This window comes from Pongo abelii, chromosome 8 (genome assembly GCF_028885655.2).
Source record: "Pongo abelii isolate AG06213 chromosome 8, NHGRI_mPonAbe1-v2.0_pri, whole genome shotgun sequence".
Lineage (NCBI taxonomy): Eukaryota > Metazoa > Chordata > Mammalia > Primates > Hominidae > Pongo > Pongo abelii.
Genome location: NC_071993.2, coordinates 19,393,697 through 19,416,102, shown reverse-complemented (window position 1 = coordinate 19,416,102; position 22,406 = coordinate 19,393,697). Strand labels below are relative to the sequence as shown.

The following is a 22,406-nucleotide window of genomic DNA, read 5'->3' as shown; positions in this document are numbered from 1 at the left end:
AACATCTGGGTATTTCTGTATTCTAATTTATAATATGGAGATAATAATACTGTGTAACTCATAAGGTTATTGTGAAGGCAAAATGAGTAAATATTTTAAAAATTCATAAATAGTATGTAGCACTCAGTAACTGCTACATATGTGATTGCTCCAATAGGAAAAATTATTGTAATTAAATATTTTGTTTAAATTTGGGGGGTGGGGTACCCAAATAAAATTATACAAGCTTCCCAGTGATGCTTCAGCATACCATTTATAAAAATATTTTATACGTTTCCCCAAGGGCTAGAGGCAGTCATCTTTGTGAGACTAAAGAGAACGATCATGTAAGAAATGGCAGAATCACGAAGAGTGTGCCTAACTAACCACTGTCTCTCCCGTGCATGGTGCATAACAATGTGCTTTGCATGTAGTAAGTGCTTAATATGGAAGAAATCACACATGAAACAGCAAATATTCACAAGCCATTAATATTTACTTATAAGAGTCAAAAAAATCAGGGGTGTACTCCTCTTTAATCTCAATATGTGAAAAATTAGAAATTCAAAATGGCAAAATTAATAATTGATTGTATGTGCTGAAATTCCCCTTAATATTACTTCAAACACGATTTTACTACACAAATATTTTACATGCACAGAACTAGTTAAGACTTCATCGCCTGGGGTGGAAGCCCAAGTGTGGCAGAGTAATGGTTCCTTCTACATGTTCTTCCTGAGGTTTCTTCTCGCCTCAGTTTAAAGACCTGAGAGGCTGAACAATTGGGATCCCTCTAATAGAAAAGTTTCCTATTATGCAAGGCTATGAAATTGATATTCAGTCTTTACTGCTTCAGGTTGAACTTCCTTCTTATGCATATCCTAAATTATCTACAAGTGATTCATAAGAAAACTGGATTCCAGAGAGAGGCAAAAGATACATCGGATTTACTACACCTATCATTCCAAGAAATTGGCTGTAACACTCATCGGTGCTTTTATACAATGGAAGCCTGTATACTCCCAGTGGAGTTGAGAGGAGCTGATCTATCAGAGAAAGCACATGATTGTAGATGTATTTATCTGAACATTCACAGCCAACTTGGCTACCCCAGCTGCACACGGAAGAGTGAAAATGCAATATTTAACACGAATTTTATCCCTTCTATCTGGAGATAAACGGCTCTAAATTCATGGAATTAAGACCCAGGCAGTTAAGACTAAGAAGAAAATGTTGTACATAAATGTCTCTGTGTTCTCACTCTGCTTATTCAAATTTTAACAAATCTTCAGAGCTAAGCCTTATCTTCTAACAAAATTCCCAATAAAACAGCAGCCAATGGAGGTCTTGCTTTCTTGGTAATCCATAAGAAATATGCTTTGTGCCAAACATTTCAGCACATGCTTATTTCCAGTTTAAACATTTTCATCTGCGTACTAGTACTTTCCTTTAGCTATTAATATGTATAGGTCTCATCCTCTTACTATCATCACAAATTCCATGAAGACAAATACAGCATTACACAATATTGTGCCTCCGAAAAATATTTTTAAATTAGGTGAATCTATTCCCTATAATAAGGTTTAACAATATAATATGTTTTCCAAAGACTATCTTTTAAATTAGGGTTGAAAGAATTAATTGCTGTACAAGCTCTGAGAATATATTTGCAAAACAGAGCTAAATGTTCTTTATATGTGTGAGGCTGATTGTGGAGTAAAGGAAGGTTGTTATTCAAATTAAATGTTCCTAGAGGTACGAATATCTACTTGGAAGAAATTAGAGTGTTCTGAAGTTGTCAATTCCTTAGGTAAAATGCTCCACGGAGTGTTAAGTGTGGTGTCTACGCATCCACAGAACACATCAAAAAGGGAATGGGGGAAAGAATACTGTGAGTAGAGAAGGAAATAAATGAGGATGAAAAAAAATCAGAACTCACTCATCCGATAACAACCTGGATTACACACCTGTGTATGTGAACGAATGCCTAAAAACACTTCTGCTCTCTTCCACTGTGCACCTTGCCGTCCAGTTTGAGCCCACAATTTAGAAGTTACGTTATCTTTCTTGATGAGTACCTACAGAGATAAATCAGGTAAAAGGCATTGAAGTATTTTATCTTGAGAAATTGCAAATATGTAGAATTCTTCCAGTGATTTTTTTTTTTAGTTGCAATATCAACATGAAGTCCTGGAGAGAAGAGCTAAGTTATTTTTTATTAGATACCTTTGTTTTCTACAGCATTATGCCCCTAGGGTACCTCACAAGCTTTGTACAATAAAGATGTGCATGAATATCTGTCAGTCAAGTCCTAAGGTATCTGGGCACCATTTAATTAAGAACTCAACTACATTAACTTTTAAAAAATCTGGCAGCAGTAACAATTGCTGTTTTATATATTAAATAATATTCATGTGGTCAAATGAGAAAGTATGGAATTGCTTACTAAAACACTCTTTTGAGAATGATCTTTCTCATTAGATGGTTCCAGAGAAGCAGTAATGTTACAATGTCAGCTCATTTCATCGTAAGTGCACAGATGGGTAAGATGAGTGAGCATCTATTTATGCTGCGCCAGTAAGAGCTTCCTGCCCAACAGCCATGAAACAAACATATTCTCATCAATACTGTACCCCCTCTGTAAAGCAGAATCCAGATTACTCTCAGGAAAATATTACGGCTCTTCTTTTAGAACGATACAAAATAAGCCATGAAGAGAGTAACTAAGGCGCAAAGGGGAGTGGAACAATTTCAGATTTTAAAATAACTGACTTAGACAGTGTATTAAATGATTTCACAACATTACTTTCTAAAAATATAATTTATACAACCAAATAATTATTCAGATAAAAGATTTGTGAAAGTCCTGACTTTTAAAAGTGAAGATGAATTTCAATGATTTCATTATCTGTTTTTTTAATTAAATTCACATTTTAAAAATGTAATTGGAGTTTCCAGAGTCATAGAAAAAATAATGTGTTACTAGCAAAACTATCATGAAATTATCAGTCTATAAAATTCAAATTAATTTGGAACATTATCAAGGTCAAGAAAATATCATTTCTAACCAATAAGTAAAAATCAATTTTGAAAGGCATTGAAAAAAATGTATAGCAAATGAGTCTTCTTTATATTAATACCACACTATATACAAATCACTGAGAAAAAATATGTTCAAGAAACTTACTAATGCAACATCTAATGTTATTTTATTTATCCATGTACAAAAATAAGGCATTGATATCATTTTATTCATTTTATAATTCCATACTTACAAAATTTTAATCCTTTTAAAAAAGTTCATCTATCAATACCAAATTTTATACTGAAAAAATGAAAGCATATTTCACATCATCAATCCTAACCCCACAATATTCCAGGCAGGCAAATAATTCTCATTTTATTGACAAAAATCTTACAGTAAGTTGTAGTAATTGTTTTGCCTAAAACATTTTTTAAAAGTCAATTTACAACAATAAGTTTTAATGTCAACCCAGAAGACCATTTGGATGTCTTTAGATTATTAAACGTAACCATGCATGTATACACACAAATATACTTTTTAACTATTTTCAGAACGAAGTCTCACCTTATCATAAAAAAATTCTAAAATTGATATGAAATTTAATATGTTTTTGAAAGAAACTACGTTTATCTCAAGTTTCTTTAGAAAAATGAATAACAATAGCCAGGAAAATCCTAGAATAAAACAAAATAGGAGTCGAGGTAGCACCTACTACTAATATTGCAATCAACCTTTTGGAAAACATATGACCTAGCAGTTAGTCACAGTCTATATCTCTCTACTGGGGAAAAAGAAAGCAGGAAACTCATGTCTAATCTTGTTGCAAATATGCTAGAGATTTCTTGGCAAGCTAATAGTATTTAAAAGGGGGAGAGTCCTTATCAATAGATTGCTTCTAGCAAGATAGCCCTACTCTAAAACTGCTCATAGTACATACAATTCTGGAATTCGTGGATTTATTTTCAGACAGGGCTTCCTGGAAAGAAACACACAAGCTATGAAACAGAATAAATGGAGATGCTCCAAAATTGAGTTGCTTCTTCAGTATAACTGATGTGTCTACGCATATTACTCACGAACTTTATGCATTATTCTCTACCAGGGCATATGCAGTATGGGAAGACAGGACTTGGGAATCTGAATTAATTAATATTCCAGAACTGTTCTCTGGCCTGTATATGTTGGATGTCCCAGAAAAAAAAAAATACAGGACTTCCTGAAAGAATAGTTAATTCCAGAGACAGGAGAGGATAAAAATAAGTTTGTAACATCTTGGCCAAATAGAAAGAATATGCTCAAAGAATAATGGGCCTTTTTAGAGAGACACGGAGGTTGGTTAAGAGGGACTCTTATTTCCAAATCTGAGACAATTTGAGGAGCAAATAAATACTACTACTAATAGATTATAATACATTGACTAAAATAGAAACTTATCAGTCCACATTGATATAAAACAGTAAATGAGCAAACAGATAGAGATGAGAATTTTTTTTCCAACATGAATCCAACCTATAAATGTGGACAGAATAATTGAGTTAGAAAATCACAATTAGGCAATCAGCATTGTAAAATTAATTCAATCAAAAAAAAAAGCCACTACTGAAGGCAAAAATTTGTAGGTAAAATGGAGATGAAACCAATATTTTACATATTCTTAAAATATCTCTTCGCAAAATATTTATTGATAACAAAAAAACCACAAGAGTAATGGGGCTTATAAGGATCACTAACTAATAGGAGACAATAAAAATAACATGATATTGGTTATATAATAGGAAAAAAGAGCTTAACACAATAAAATTAAACTAAGAGACATTTTACAAAATAACTTGGCTATCGGCTTTTGAAATATCAAGTTTATGAAAACCTAGGGAATATAAGGAATTATTCCTGTTTGAAAGACAGTAGAAAGAAATAACTTGGTATAACATTATCCTATACTGGATTTTTTTTTCTGTAGGGGACATTACCAGGACAACTCGTTTTTTTTTTTTGTTTTTTTTTTAAATAAGATCTCTGAGTGAAGTATATATTGGAGTTGCCTGTGCTGTTCTTGAAACATTTTATGAGTTTAAAACAGTTTAATTTTTTTAACAGAGAAACATTTTGAAAAAGACTATTGCAGAATGTAGCACTACTACCATCAAAGGCAACAAGAAGACACATCCAGATATTACCCAAGTGTATATATTTATTTGATTGTGGTTATACCCAGAACACTGATACTGAAACCTGCATATGTTTCAGGTGTAAAATAGTATTACCCAGAAGCTGTAACCTCAGCATAGAGACAACATTCATAATTAAATAGAATAAAAATTACTTATTAGCTATTCATGTCCAATTCTGCTAAAGCTTTTACTCCATATACCACTATAAATCTAATGAAGTGTTGGTAATTGTCCATTTTCACTTATTAACAGAATATATTTTAATGATACCAAATTATGCACTGTGAACTTTTACAGAGAAAATTCAGAAAATGTGATTGCCTAAGCAGTACCTGGAGAGAACCAATGGTGGCCCCATTCATATGTGTCCAGAACATCAAGGTACATTTTGGTCCCGTGAGTGAAATTATAGGGGTGAGAATGTCAGCTGTGTCACCAAATTTCCCATTAGAACTGTCAGCATACAGGTACCAGCCATCTGTGGTATTTCTGGAAAAGGAATTTGTCATATTATAAAAAGAATGAGAGGCCAGGCGCCGTGGCTCACGCCTGTAATCCCAGCAATTTGTGAGGCTGAGGCAGGTGGATCACCTGCGGTCAGGAGTTCGAGATCAGCCTGGCCAACATGATGAAACACCGTCTCTACTAAAAATAAGAAAAAATAAGCTGGCAGTGGTGGCGTGTGCCTGTAATCCCAGCTACTCAGGAGGCTGAGGCAGGAGAATCGCTTGAACCCAGGAGGTGCAGGTTGCAGTGAGCCGAGATCGCGTCATTGCACTCTTGTCTGGGCAACTAGAGTGAAACTCTGTCTCAAAAAGAAGAAGAAGAATATTGTGAAACATAGTACAGTTTGTCACTAACCATATTTTATTGCTTCATATTTTTTCCTAAAAGTATAATGTGTTACATAGCTTAATTATGGTCCATTATCTTCATCAGAAATAATACTTCTGCCACTTTGATTTTGAACCCATAGTCCTTGCAATGATATCAATTGGTACAATGTGTATAAAATTATGACAAAGACTGAAACTACCAAATCTGTAATAACTTGGTTGATATTTTTACAATAATACCACTAATACCCTAATCAGCTTTTTAGAGCTCATTTTAATGTGAGTAAAATGAGGCCCTTAAGCACTGATTGCCTTTAGAAGAAACATAAAAGGAAGGGAAAAACATGAATAAGTAGGGGATGAAAAACAGGAAACTGGTCTGAGCTTCAACTTATCAGTCTCAAAGGGTTTCCATTCAAATTTACTCTCTCTATATTGATTTAGCTCAGTTTCACTCCAACACATTTTAGTAACCTTGAATATAATTTTAAAGAATATCCTTTCTTTCCTAGGCCTAAATTAAAAAGGAAAAATAATGATGGAAACAATTAAATATGAATTTTTTTTGCCATAAAAGAAAGAATTTATGACCCTACTTGGACAATTAATCCAAAAAAGAGAATAAAACATTAAAGTCATTCTAGGTTATATACAGCTTTTTGAAGCATAAAGAAGTGATCTGCACAGTTTGGGTATTCTGGCACTCTGTTTCGGATTAACTTGATTTCTTGCCACTTTCTAAATTAAATATAGATGCTAGAAACTACAGAGTTTAAATTTGCTTCTTATTAAAGCTATTTTATTTTGAAATTTTTTATCATTTTGGGGGAATTATGAAGAGCAAACACATGGAAAGAGAGGTGGAAGTAGTCATTCAGTCACCATGTATTGACTGAGTGCTCAGTCTTGCAGGTCTTGCCAGTGGCTGTACAAGTTTCTAGGAATATAATTGTCTGCAAAAGACACAGCAGGGTTTGGCCTCAGGCCTCCTCATTTACTAGATGGCCAATTTAGGGCAGATTATTTAACTTCTCTAAACACCTTAGTTTCTTCATTTCAGAAAATGAGACAGTTCCATGTATGGTGTTAATAAGAATCATAAATAAAATATATGGAATATCTAACACAGTACCTGGCCCATTTACATATTTTAAAAATGGTAGTTGTAATTTGTGGTTATATATGTATCATTCACTCTTCCTAATGAAACCACAGAGTTATAAGTTAATTTTTAAGAGGCAGAATTATCATTTATATTTGTCTGAATTATGTCTCAGTGAAAAAGCATTTCCGGCTTTCTCATATATCATACGCTAAATATCCCAGTATAACAGGGATACCCAGAACAAAGATGTATATACTTATACATCCAGATACATAGAAGTAACAGTCAAGAAACAATTGCATTCACATATCTATATGTATATGATTTATTTAACCTGTAAATCTTTCTTTAAGCAAATGTCACTATTATTATAATTTTATTATACTTCATTGAAAATTATTTCAATGTGCTACATCTAACTGTCCACCAGGACATTGAATTCTACTTATGAGATGTAGTTTGAATTGTCCATTCCTCTCCAATTTTAATGCTACCACCTCATCAAATTTTTACTACCTTTTGCTTAGAATAATAAATCTCCTCATTGGTCTCTCACATCTACCGTTGATTCACACTATTCATTCTTCACACATCACTTACAATAATTTTTTTTAATGGAGATTGGATTAAATCATGTCCCCCAATCCACTTCTTAAAACCTGCTAAAGTCTTTTTAATTGACATAGGATACCAGGAAGTGGGAGCAAAAAGGAAAAACGTGAAGTTGACTAATGGGTGCAAACATACAGTTTAATGGAAGAAAAAGATCTAGTGTTTGATAAATCAGTAGGGAGACTATAGTTTACAATAATCTACTGTACACTTCAAAGTGGCTAGAAGGGAATAATTCAGATGTTTCTAACAAAAAGAAAAGGCAAATATTTAAGGTGATGAATATCCCAGGTATGCTGATTTGATCTTTATGATTTGGTTGAATATATTAAATTATCACATGTACTCTGGAGCTATGTACATCTATCATGCATCAATTAAAACATAGTTTTGAAATAATTAAAAATATATATTTAATATGCCTTACAAATCTCTACATTACATTTCTCTGTCTCCCAGTAGGAATGGGAGTTGGGAAGAGATGATTCCCATCATCCTTCCTGAGCCAATACAATCTGACTCCAGTACAACACTGCATGGGTGAATTATCAAACAAATTGACTTAAAGATTAAATGAAATCCCACCACATTCCCAATAGACTTTATTTTTCAGAAATTGGAAAACTAATGTTAATGAAATACAAGGAGACAGTAATAGCCAATTTTATCATGAGAAGAAAAGAGGTGCAGGATTTAATCAGACATCAAGACTCCTTCAGGACACAGGTATGGGCAAAGATTTCATGACAAGAACACCAAAAGCAATTGCAACTAAAGCCAAAATAGACAAATGGGATCTAATTAAACTAAAGAGCTTCTGCTCAGCAAAAGAAACTATCAGAGTGAACAGGCAACCTACAGAATGGGAGAAAAGTTTTGCAATATACCCATCTGACAAAGTTCTAATATCCAGAAGCTACAAGGAACTTACAGAAATTTATAACAAAAAAAAGCCCCTCAAAAAGTGGGCGAAGGATATGAACAGACACTTCTCAAAAGAAGACATTTATGTGGCCAACAAACATGAAAAAAAGCTCATCATCATAGGTCGTTAAAGAGATGCAAATCAAAACCACAGTGAGATACCATCTCATGCCAGTTAAAATGGCAATAATTAAAACAACAGGAAACAACAGATGCTGGAGAGGATGTGGAGAAATAGGAACACTTTTACATTGCTGGTGGGAGTGCAAATTAGTTCAACCATTGTAGAAGACAGTGTGGCAATTCCTCGAGGATCTGAATCAGAAATACCATTTGACCCAGCAATCCAATTACTGAGTATTTACCCAAAGGAATATAAATCATTCTACTATAAAGACACATGCACATGTATGTTTATTGCAGCACTATTTACAATAGCAAAGATTTGGAACCAATCCAAATTCCCATCAATGATAGATTGGATAAAGAAAATTTGGCGCATATACACCGTGGAATACTGTGCAGCCATAAAAAAGAATGAGTTCATGTCCTTTGCAGGGACATGGATGAAGCTGGAAACCATCATCCTCAGCAAAGTAACACAGGAACAGAAAACCAAACACTGCATGTTCTCCCTCATAAGTGGGGCTGAACAATGAGAACACATGGACACAGGAAGGGGAACATTGCACACCGGGGCCTGTGGGGGAGTAGGGGTAAGGGGAGGGAGATCATGCATGCAGGGCTTAAAACCTAGATGATGGGTTGATGGGTGCAGCTAACCACCATGGCACATGTATACCTATGTAACAAACCTGCACATTCAGCACATATATCCCAGAACCTAAAGTAAAATTTGAAAAAAAAAAAAAAAGCAGTTTTATAAAACTCAGGTTAGCAGTTTACAAATTCAATTTCATATGTGGCTACGAAAGAAAATAACTTTAAAAATTAAGATTTTTTGTCTACAAATGCATTAAATGTTTTAAATGCAATAAATGCTTTAAGTTTAAAAAAAAAGACTCATAAAGGTATAGTTATTAGGTGCTATGGTGTGAACATTTATGTTCCCCCCAAATTCACATGTTGAACTCCTAAATACAAAGGTGATCATCTTAGTATGCAGGGCCTTTGGGGAGTCGATTAAGTGACCTTAATGAAATTAATGCTCTTACAAAAGAGACCCCAGAGAGCTAGCAAGTCTCTTCTACCACGTGAGGAAACAGCAAGCAGGCGCCATCCACGAAGCAGGAAATAGGCTCTCACCAGATACCAAGTCTGCCAGCACCATGATCCAAGCCTCCAGAACTGTGATAAATAAATGTTTTATTTATAAGTCTCTTTGTTTATGAGATTTTTTGTTATAGCAGCCTGAATGGGCTAAAACATTAAGACAGAGTGGAATTAGAACAAGAACAAACAAACAATCCAGAGAACTATAAGAAATAGTCCTGAAACAGATCCACATGTATTTGGACACCTGATTTATGAAAACTGGCTCTTGTGAAGTGGTGATGGAAAGAATAACGTTTTTTATAAATGAACTGAATAAGTTAGTTAGCCATGAGGGGGAAAAATGAACCTTGACTGGTATTTCACAGCACTCGAAAATAACAAATTCCAGGTAGATGATACTTGGAATGAAAGCTTATATAACATAACAATATCTTCATGATGTGGGAATAAGAAAGTTTGTTTTCAACAGTATATAAAAATCACTAACCATAAAGGAAAATATTGAAAAAAAGAGACTGCATTCAAAATAAGGATTTCTGTTTATCATAAAAATCAATATGATGAAAAGGCCAACCAGTCAATCGGAGAAAACATTTGTATCACGTTAAAGGAATATAACATTTATTTATTGTCTTCTTTGTAGCATGCACTATGCCAGATGTTCAACTGTGTGTGGTGTGTGTGTGTGTGTGTGTGTGTGTGTGTGTCTGTGTATGTTATTATATGTACATATTTATTTAACTATATACCTACCAGCTAGAACTGGATAAAATATCCCAAAATGTTGATATATTTATTGCTTTACTTAGGGACCATAACGATTTTGTTTTCTACACAGGGTCTAGTAGACCTTCAAAATAGGCAAAATAACCAAGTGAATTTAAAATTAATAAAGCACACATGTAATAAAAATATAAGGGTGTGACAGTAATTGTAGACTCAGATGAAATTATACATAAAAAGTTGATGATTGTTTCAGGCTGGGGCAAAAATAAAACGTAAGAAGAGACAGAACAAGGCTAATAGATCTGGAGACCATGGAGAAATTACATGACTAGAGGTCACAATTCTAGAAATGATAAAAGCACTTGTCACTGGTTCTTCAAATAGAGGTCCCTGTATTAATTTCCCAGAAACTACACAAATAATAAAAAAAAAACCCAAAGGTAACCAAAGTATAATTTCCCCAATCCAACAGAATTCTAGAAAATTCAATCATAAGGACAAATATAAAATAAACTATGGAAACAATTCTCTAATATTATATATCTCTGAAATACCCCTTTCGCCTGCAGGGAAAAGAAAAAAAAAGGAGATATCTCAGGAGATCAATTTGAAAAATGCAAACAACAAAACTGCACTTGTGTTTTTATCAAACTGTGAACAGTACAATATAGCAATATATCATTTGGTTGCCAGTCTTATAGGTATTAATTGGGGGCACATGATGTATGTATGATTCCTAATGGAAAAATGAAGAATTGCATAAACACCTGCCTACGTCTGCAATGAGATTATTCAAGCATGCACCTGCAGAGGAAATCAGCTCCTCTCCTGGAATGAGTACAGCAGTAATGACCACAGCTAACAGTACTGTCACTCATAAAATATCAGCATCCCTCTACCAACCTTCAAATTATCTTTTCTCATACGAAGTGGGAAGTAGGACATTTTATAGAAGCATATCTTTTTCTAATAAAACATATCATAAACCACACAGTAGTAAAGGTTTAAGAAAATCGTGCTTTACTTTCAGGTGTTGCAAAAGTAAAGATCCAAGGTGATAATGTACAAGTCACTTTAAAAGTCATTATATAAAAAGAGATCAGATTTACAGTCCATGCTATTCTCACAAAAGTTGCCTAGCTTTTACAGGATAATCAATTTCTAAACTCTTAGTATCACACAGATTAAGTAATTAAAACACTAACTGTTTTTTCCCTTGTTGAGAATCTCCTGAGTAGTTACTGTAATTCAATGAGTAGGAAAAAAACACCCATTAATGAGCAAATAAAGATATTTTTCAGTAAGGCCCATCAATCTTTGGGCCTGCACACACACAGTATGAGAGACATATTCTCCAGGATCAGACGGAATCTGTCCTTTGATTCACTGTGCTAGCTTAGGCTGTCTTAGCATATCTGACAAGACATAATCCACTAAAAAACCTGTTGTGAACAATACTTCAAGCTGCTGAAAATACACAAAACTTGCTATGGTCTGAATGTTTAGAGTCCATACCCCAAAATTTGTATGTTGAAATCCTACTCTCCAAGGTAATGTTATTAAGGAGTGGGGCCACTGGGAGGTGGTTGGGTTTTTAGGGTAAAACTGTCATGATTGGGATTACTGTCCTTAGAAAAGAGACCCTAGAACTATCTCAGCTTTTCCACCATGGGAAAACACAGCTAGAAGGCTCTATCTACAAACAAGAAAGCTCTCAGCAAATATGGCAGTGCCTTGATCGTAGCCTTATTAGCCTTCAGAACTGTGAGAAATACATGTTTGTTGTTTATAAGCAACCCAGTTTATAGCATTTAGAAACAGGAGCCCAAATGAACCAAGCCAGTGTTCAATAGTACTAGTATTCTTTAAAAAAATTTTTTTTTAGTTTTAATTTTTGTGTGTATCTAGTAGGTGTGTACATCTTTACGGAGACATGAGATATCTTGGTACAGGCATGCATGCGTAATAATTACATCATGGAAAAATTGGTATCTATCTCCTCAAGCATTTATCCTTTCTGTTACAATCTAATCATATTCCTTTAGTTATTTTAAGGTGCACAATTAAATTATTGACTATAGTCTCCCATTGTGCTATCAAATAGTAAGTCTTAGTCATTCTATTTTTTGTACCCATTAACTATCCCCACCTCTGCCTTGCTCCTGTACTACCCTTCTCAGACTCTGATAACCACCCTTCTATTCTGTATCTCCATGAGTTCAATTGTTTTAGGTCCAGATCCCACAAATAGGTGACAGCACTAGACCTCTCATGGTTTCCACAGCATTACCCTGGTATCTGCAGTAGATCATTCCTTGTTGCGCGGAACTGCTCCCCATTCCCACTACCAACCCCATTGTATGATGATAAAAGTCCCTGATCCACCAACTACTGGAGTAAGTGGGCTTCATAAACACGCCAGACCAATCAGAGTTCTTGTGTGGAATTTTAGAATGTAAATTAATGAAAAAAAGAACATTCCGTATTGTTTGCCCAGTCTTATTACTGGCTGACTCCCCAGAGTTTGGAAACAGCTGTGGCCAACTCCATAGCTCCACACGTGCCCTCTCTACTCTGCTGTGGTATTCCAGAAGAAACCAAGAAAGTCTTGTTTTTGACTTTATTGGTCCTTTCCAAAATACACATCTGATCCTAATATCCTGCATAGAAATGTTCACTACATCTTTACTGACTCAAGGTGAAGTCTTTGAACTAAACTGTATGGCATTGCTCTGGAAGTAAATACACGGTGTTACTAGAACATATATATTTACCTGCAGAGTAAGTGTCCTTAGTAAATTACATAAATTTACTAAGGAGTTTCCTTAGTAAATTACATAAATTTACTAAGGAGTTTCCTTAGTAAATTACATAAATTTACTAAGGTGTTTCCTTAGTAAATTACAAAAATTTTACTAAGGAGTTTAATAGTACCAATATAAAGGAGGCACAGAGAAATAAAAGTGCATGATTTATTTAAGTAAAGGCATGAACCCATGAAATGGGTATATCTGGATGTCTGAGTAAATTCATAGGTGTATGAATTTAGTATAACAGTACACTACTATACTATTTTAGTAAAATTGTACTATTTTAGTAAAATAATATAACTATTTTTAAGTAAACATGATAAATAATAAAATAATTTAAAAATTTCAGCTAATATGGACTGCGTGCCTAGTAAATTATATAAATTACATAATACATACATATTATATACATATATCATATATTATATATCAGATATATATTATATAACATTATAATATGCAACATATAATTAAATATGTATTATAATAATTATATATAATATATAACTATAATCATATAAATTATATTTATATATTTATATAAATTATATTCATATATTTATATAAATTATATTCATATATTTATATAAATTATATAAATTTACTAAGCACACAGTCCAGATCAGCTGGAATTATTTTTGCATAGCAAGATTTTCTTGATAAAGTGAATTAATTTGCATTCTATGAAAGCTATTTATCTGGTCATATATAACACTTATAACTAACGATCAACAGACCCGCACTTCACGTTGCACTGGTCTACAACTGGGGTCAGAAATTTTTTTGGTAAAGATCCAGATAGAAAATATTTCAGACTTTGAAGGCCATGTGGTCTCTGTTATGACTATTCAACTCTGCCTTTGTAGTACGAAAGCAGCCATGGATACTACTTAAAAGAGTGGTATGGCCATGCTCCAATAAAACCTTATTTACAAAAACAGGCCTCAGAGTGGATTTTGCTTACAGGCTATAGTTTGCTCACTGCTGTTCTACAGATAAAGACTCAACCTGTTAGGCTCTGAGGAATAACCTTCTATTCCAATTTCTACCTTCAAATTTACATAAGAATTTATTCGGACACCCAGATATGCCCATTTCATGGATTCATGCAATTACTTAAATACATCATGCCTTTTCATTTCTCTGTGCCTCCTTTATGTTGGTCTTTCTTCTGGGCACACTTATAACTTCGGCTATTGGTCCTCCTTCCATAATACTTACTAATCTTCCACAGTATACTTCAAATGCACCCTCATTTTCAAGTCTTTTTAGATTCCTAGACTCAAGTTTCTAAACTCAAGATTTCTTGATTCACCTAAGAATTCTACAGCACCTTCTGTGTAATTTTTTCAATGCATTCCACATTATAGATATCAATTCATTGACTACATAGTTGTATGCCCAGTAAGTTATAAGTTATACATACCAATGCACACATTTTTAACTTCTAGAATATCTAGAATATCTTGAAAAGTAGCTTGAACTCACGTGGCACTCAATAAATATTTGCTGAATCTGTTGCTAAATAAAACTGACAGAGGATTCTTGCTTTTCTATATGAAATTCTCCTTTATGAAGTAAGGCATCTTGATTTTGAAAATACACTTAACAATTTTAGCAGAGTGATTTTAGATTTCTCTTTCCTAGTCTCGTGAAATAAAAATGATGTATCGACAACATTTGTTGAAATGTTACATAACCATCTAGGGCTTAACCAACCAAAAAATTCAATAACAAAGGTATCAGAGCCAACTATTCTAATTAGGGGCAACCACAGTTCCTCTTTCAATATTGTATGACATTCACTGGAGAATAACACTTTATGGGGCAAGTATAAACACATGAATAAAAAAGTCTAAGAAATTACATGATGTAATGTATTTTTATTTAAGATGTAATTTCAAATAGGACTTTAAGAGTCTCACTAAATAAATATTAGACTTTATAAAACATTTTAATTGATTCATAATAGACATACTTAGTGTGAGGTATGTGTGATCATTTAATACCTTCATATAATTTGTAAAGATCAAATTGGGGTACTTGGGATATCAATCACCTTAAATTTTTGTCTTTCCTTCATACTAGAAACATTCAAATTATTCTATTCTAGCTATTTTGGGGAAAAAAGTCTCACTAAAGTAAATATAATCTTTGTAAATTAGATTTTAGGCCAAAAACATTCACATCTGAGATGTACGAAAATTTTAAATTACAGATTTTAGATCAGTCTTTAAGTTAGGAGGCTTTTAAGTTAGTACTAATATTCTATTGTTTAATATTTTCAATAAATCTGAGAAGTAAGGATTATAATCATGACTATTTCCTAGAAGAGCTAACTAAAATTAAATAATCTGACATTGGTAATTTACACGGTGAGTGCTGAAGCCAGGATTTGAGACAGATTGATGTGCAAATGTTGTAGACTCTAAACCACATGTTCTCTTAGTGTAGCACCTGATTTGGCAACATCAGCATCACCAGGTTGCTTGTTAAAACGCCAGTTCTTGGGACCTATCTTACACCTACTGAATCAGGAACTCTGGAGTGAGGGTTCAGTAATCTAACAAAATCTCTAGTTTATTTTGGTGCATACTAAATTCTTGACCTCTTGGAAGATGTTCTGTTTTTACAATGGTCACTGTGGCCTTCCTTTTCAGCCATTGATCCTTTCCCTGCCCTTCATTTCTACTCATGTCTAACACTATTTCACCTACAGTAGCATTTCCCAGATTCTTCTGAAAGGAAATTTAAAATCTAATTTCATCTAAATGTCATCTACATTTCATCTAATGTCATCTAAAATCAGCATACAGCCTACTAGTCTATAGGAGGAAACCAGCGTAGAAGTAGTTGATGGGGTGGTAGGCATGCCAGATGTAAATGATGATCACCATTTTGCAAATGAGTCAAAGTTTTCCAGTCTCATTCTTACCCCCTTCAATATTATCAGGGTCTGAAAAAAACTGGAAAAGTATCTTATGTTTAAAATTTAAGTGGTTCCTATATATGTGTATTCACATATTGAAACACTTTTCTAGATGTTAAAGACTATGATGCCTTCAAATTTTAAACCCTTATACCTCTGTGCCATTATACATATACACTAACTCACACACACACACACACACACACATACACACACACACATATATATATATATATATTCCTCTGTGCCCTGTACTGAACCAGAGGTTAATTAATAGAGCACAAGTAATAGCTTTAAGGCCTAAAACTATCCACTGTAATGTGTTATACAGAGAAAGCTGATCCTTGGATATAAACATTCAATGGAAGAACAGATAAGTTTATTCTAGTTCTTAACCTCCTCACAGTCACATTTACATGAGGGAATTCACGTGATGCCATTTCTTTCCTGTGTTTTGCCACCAGAGTTCAGTTTCAGTATTTTAATGTGTGGTATATGTACTTTGTTAAGATGATCATGAATTATCATTCTTTGACCTTTACATTGCCCTACAGCTTTGCTCATCAGCAACTGCCTTTATCGGTTATTTATAGCATCATGGCCCATGATAGAAAGGCCAATCTAAATTCTGAATATATAAAAGATGCAGATCATGCTGGAAGTATTTCAGAAGGCAAACAAATATCACCACAGTGTTTTGTGGCCTATCCCTGTTTTTATAATAACATGAGTACAAAATGTCACAACTGGAATTTATTCTAAGGCAATGCTAGCAGTGAGATGGAAATTTTACAAGCTTTAACAGTTTAAATACTGTTGAAAGGAAACTTTTCTTTGATTTGAACATGAAGAGTGAATGGGTCTAATCCAAATGAGTCAAATTCAGGATAATTTAAGAGCATATTTTCCCATTTCATAAAAATATATCATTGCATTTCATTTTTACCCTGAGCTTTGAAACGATGTTGATTATATTGACAGAAATATAGATTGTACATAATTTACATATTTTAGGATTTTATTGATAAAAATATTAAATTCTTGAACTTAATGACTTAATTTTAAAAAATATATTAATAAAGTAAAAAATATTTACTTTTAAAAATCTTTATTTTCTCATTAAGTCACTAGAATGCTTTCAGTTCATCACATCCTAGCAAATGTTTAGTTAGAAAATTTTCTATTTAATTTAAAAGGGAATAAAAGGTAATCACTAGTAGGAAATTTAGATATTTACTTTAAAGTAGATATGAGAAAATGTAATTTTAAACCTAGGAATTTCCCCAAATTCTAGCTGAAGACATTTTTCTGTGTCTTTCATCTTTTCTTAGAAGAAACTTCCTACATACTCATGAAAAATATAACCAATGTTAATAAAAGTAACATATCTGTGCATGAGTTAAGAATGTAACTTATAAGGGAATAATCCACAGAAGTATTAAAACTATATCTAAGCATCTTAGAAAAGAGAACTAATTTTATCTGAAAGATGTTATTATTGTTACTGTATCTCTTTTGCCGTTGTCTTCAGCTTCTCCTTAATATAAATGAACTATTCTCTTTTGTCCAAATACTATGTGTTTCAACTTTCTCTTTTTATCATTCAAGGTATCCTTCTCTTCTCATGGCCTAATCTGAGACCAGCACTAAGATAGATGTTGACTAAAAAGTAAATTAGTCAGTGTCGTTTCCCTTGAGATGCTTACAGACTCATGAGGGAGTTAAGTGAATTAATACTGATGGTGTTCTGGGACATGCACTGTAATACAGATAATACCCAGAGAAGGGACTGTGGGATCAGACTAGAGACAGCCATCAAGGAAAGTTGATCTTGAACTCAGTTTGGAAAGATGATTACGAGATCGTTTAATGAAGGCACAGTGGCACAAAATAGAGGCATACTGGAAGAACAGATGGATTAATTGCACGGATGGGAGAAGTAGGCTGCTGACTGAATCAAAAATAAGAAGCCTGGGCCACACAATGAAAGATCTTAAGACCAAATTTAGGAGATGAAGAACAGCCATTTGGATGTCTTCTGGTTTTCTTAAACTAAAGAATTCAAAACTAAGATGTATTATCTCCTGTGTTTACAGAACATTCCTAATTGGACTTCTGACAATCCAGGTTTGCAAGTTTAAAGCTAATGGTCCTCTTTATCTAGCTGCTTTTTGTTTTTCAACATGCATTTCCAATTAATCATCATACTGTATTGCCTTTACATCATGAATGTATCACAATTCAGTGTTTAAATGTAGTTATCCCTTCAATTGTCCTTTCTAACACTGCTCCTTATTCATCACTTACTCAGAAGATTTCAACAATGAAGCGGCTCTCATGCATAAAATGATGTCCTACTCAAATCAGTCTCTGTTACCAATAACGTCAGTAAAAAAGCAAATCTAAGGACATCCTTCCCTTCATTTCCTATCTCTTTTATGACTCTACTGTTTGCAAAATAGTCCCAACTGGGAGGACCTTTACGCAGTAAAGGTTCCATTAGCCTTCTGACCTTGAATTAGATTTGGCCTGTGCGAGACACTGGCAAGAGATTGGAAAGTGAGAGGAAAGAGTTCACAGTATTTATTTCCACAACTCCAATCCCTTTCCTCCCTGCCTCACTGTGGGAGCTGGTCTCTTTTAAAGCCTTTTCTTTTGGATGGGGCAGTCTGGTCTCCTTCCCTTGCCCCTTCGGATTTAGGTGTTGCTGGTCTTTCAGTGCAGCACTCAATCCTTTGTAGTCTTTGCAGTAAAGTCTCTGATTAAATTCTTTGTGCCAACTGTTTCCTGCCTGGGCCCTAACTAATATAGCCCCCATCCTATCCTTTACCTATCTCATTTTTCCCCATGGAGCCTACCATTCTGTCACAGGTTACTTAACACCACTGTACAGATAACCTAGGACTCTTCATTGATCCCTGTTTTTGCAAAATCTGTCAACTCTTTTTAGAATACTTTTAACCAACTAGTTCATGCCATACATTTCTCAGTATTAAACACCAACACCACCTTTTCACCTGTTCTCTCTACTTATTTTCAATCTGTCTTTGACTATCTCACCTAAGCAAATACTTTTTTATCATTTCCCCCAGCACCTGGAATAGTGCCTGTTCAACACAGTACCTTTTAACAATAGTGGCCCATAACACTACTATAGATATACTGTAAAGGACCCTATATATAATAAATTTCAGTTACAGAGGTATAAATATGGTCTGGTAAATAGATATATTTTGGTAAAAATTCCCTCCCATCTTTTATAAAAATGAAGTAAGCAGAGAAAAAAGAGATATTATAAATTCTTAAATATTGGTGAGTGTTGTTATTTAAAGACTCTAAATAAAAGGTTAAGGCACCACACTGAAGGAGGCCAAGTTTCTACTCTGGTTACCATCTCTTCACTAAAAAAAATTATGCTCCATGAATCACCTCTGTGAGAATCAATCTCCACTGAATTCAACAGGCAAGCAAAAAAACAAAAGACATTCTGGTTCATGTAACAATGATAGAACAATGTTAAATTTAGATTTATGGTAATAGAACAAATCTTAAATCCTGTAATTTCCAATGCATTTGTCTGTCTTAATCCTGATTTGCAATACAAGCCCAAAACCCAGATTATAAAATATAGCTTCATTTTTGAAAAATCTAAAACAAACAGAAACATACTCAATATTAGTCTCTCATACTACCTTCTCAGTTCAGCTGTCTTTGATTTATGACATTCTTAGTACAAAATAATTGTTTTAAAGATTAAATTGCATTTCTTTCTCTGAATTTGGAAATTTACATTAGGTAAGCTCTTTTGTTCCAAACACTGGACTAAAGCCCGAAGGGCCTGAGATAGGAAAGACACACTTTCTCCCTAATGGGCTCACAACGTAATAGGAGAAATGTGTTCTTAAGCCAGTAATTACAGTAGGACAAGTACGGCCTACTGTATAGTATAATGTCTGACTCTGTAACGTCATGCTAAACTCTACCTGGGGATAAGATATGGTGGCATCTCAAATCAGTATAAAATAGATAATTACAATATCTTTTTAGAAGAAGAACCAAACAGCCTGTAGAAACTATTATCTGGACTAGACTAAGCTTAAGACTCCCACTAGGCCAAGTTTATCCTCCTCACTCTGTCCACTTCTGCTAATCATTCCCTAGTCTATTACTTCTTTTTCTATTTCTGGATATAAAGAAAGTCCTAGTATTTTACATCACTATAGAATGAGTATAGATAACAATAATATACTATATAGTTTACATAGGAGGAGGATATTGAATTTTCCCAACTCAAAGCCGTGATAAATGCTTGAGATGATGAATATGCTAATTACCCTGTTCTGATCATTACACATCATATAAAATCAAAACAATTGAATGCATAGACATAGAGAATAGAAGGATGGTGTTACCAGAGGCTGGGAAACGTAGTGGGAGTCTACGGGAAATGTAGGGATAGTTAATAAATACAAAAAAAAAAGAAAGAAAGAATAATACCTATTAATTGACAGCACACTGGGGTGACTATAGCTGATAATAACTTAATTGTACATTTTAAAATAACTAAAAGAATGTAATTGGACTGTTTGTAACACAAAGGATAAATTCTTGAAGGAATGGATACCCCATTCTCCACGACATGATTTCTCATTTCATGCCTGTATCAAAACATCATATGTAGCGCATAAATATATACACCTACTATGGACCCACAAAATTTTTTAAAAAGACAAAAGCATTACTATATACCCCATAAATATGTGCAATTATTATTTGTCAATTAAAAATTAAATTTAATTAAATATTCAAGAAAGAAACAACTTTAGAGTAAGGTTAGCAGTAGGTTGATAGGTAGCAAAATTCTAATTTTTTTCATTCCAAACCCAATTCTCTATCCAATATTTTTCCTCCCCACTATAAAACTATGGAGGATAACTATGTCTCTGGCATTAGCTTCAGCACGTTGTTTTCATTACCAATTTGCCTCAAAGAGCCATGCCATGCAGTTCACAAGTAAAAATGTGCCTCAGTCTGTTTCCTTAAGAAATGATCATCCTTTGAACTAATAATATCTCATCCACACCCCGAGTTATATATCACTGAAACTGCATTTTATGACTGAATGTGTCAAATTCTCAATTTTCACATCTCCCAAGCTAAAAAGTTAGGATTACTAGCTGTGTTGAGCTCAGCTCTTCCAAATCTGATGGAAAGACTGAAAGACTGCCTCCTGACAGTTGAGGGCTCATAGAAATCGGGTCCCAGCAGAATCATAGCATATGGTACAGATAAGGCAGTAGTGTCAGGCAGAACTAATTCATCAAGTATCCCCCTTAGACAAATTAATGGAATACAGATGAAAATCCTTTGGTTCAGGTGAGAGAGTTTGATGTTTCTGTAGCTGAGAATAATTATCTCCTACCAAAGTATATAATGGGTACCCACTTTTGCACAATGAATGTGCAATGCATCCCAACTCAAGAAACAATAATATTGTTTATGTCATAACTGCAGACCCCATGAAGCATAATTTTTAAAATGTTGTTCCCTTACAATTCCAAGATCTCTGTCATATACCCTCTGTTCAGCATGATATGATGGTTTTCCTTCTGATGTGTTTTGGCTGTATCCCCACCAAAATCTATATATATATATATATATATATATATATATTAGTCAAGAATCTCCAGAGAAACAGAAACAATAGGATATAGATAGATGATGATGATGACTAATAGATAGATGATAGAAAGAGGGAGACAGAGAGAGATGATGATGGATAGACAGATATTGTGGGAATCGGCTCACATAATTATGGAGGCTGAGAAGTTCCACGATATGCCATTCGTAACCTGGAGAACATGAGAAGCTGATGGCATAATTTAGTCCAAGTCCACAGGCCAGGGAATCTGAGTGGCTGCTCATTCAAGTCAAATTCACCTTCCCGCTGTCTTTTTGTTCCTCAACGAATTGAATGGTGCCTGCTCACTTGGTGAGTACAGATCTTCCTTTCTTAGTCCAATGATTCAAATATCATTCTCTTCCAGAAACAC

General features: G+C 34.0%; 1 protein-coding gene across 1 annotated transcript in view; it reads right to left on the bottom strand.

Moving 5' to 3' along the window:
- MALRD1 (MAM and LDL receptor class A domain containing 1) overlaps nucleotides 1-22,406 on the bottom strand; it is a 678,818-nt gene that overhangs the window by 403,975 nt on the left and 252,437 nt on the right. Inside the window, exons 22-23 of the mRNA XM_024253733.2 lie at nucleotides 5,508-5,664; nucleotides 1,947-2,057 (exon numbers count right to left, since the gene is read on the bottom strand). Of these exons, the coding sequence (XP_024109501.2) occupies nucleotides 1,947-2,057; nucleotides 5,508-5,664 (268 nt within the window). The remainder of the gene's footprint in view (nucleotides 1-1,946; nucleotides 2,058-5,507; nucleotides 5,665-22,406) is intronic.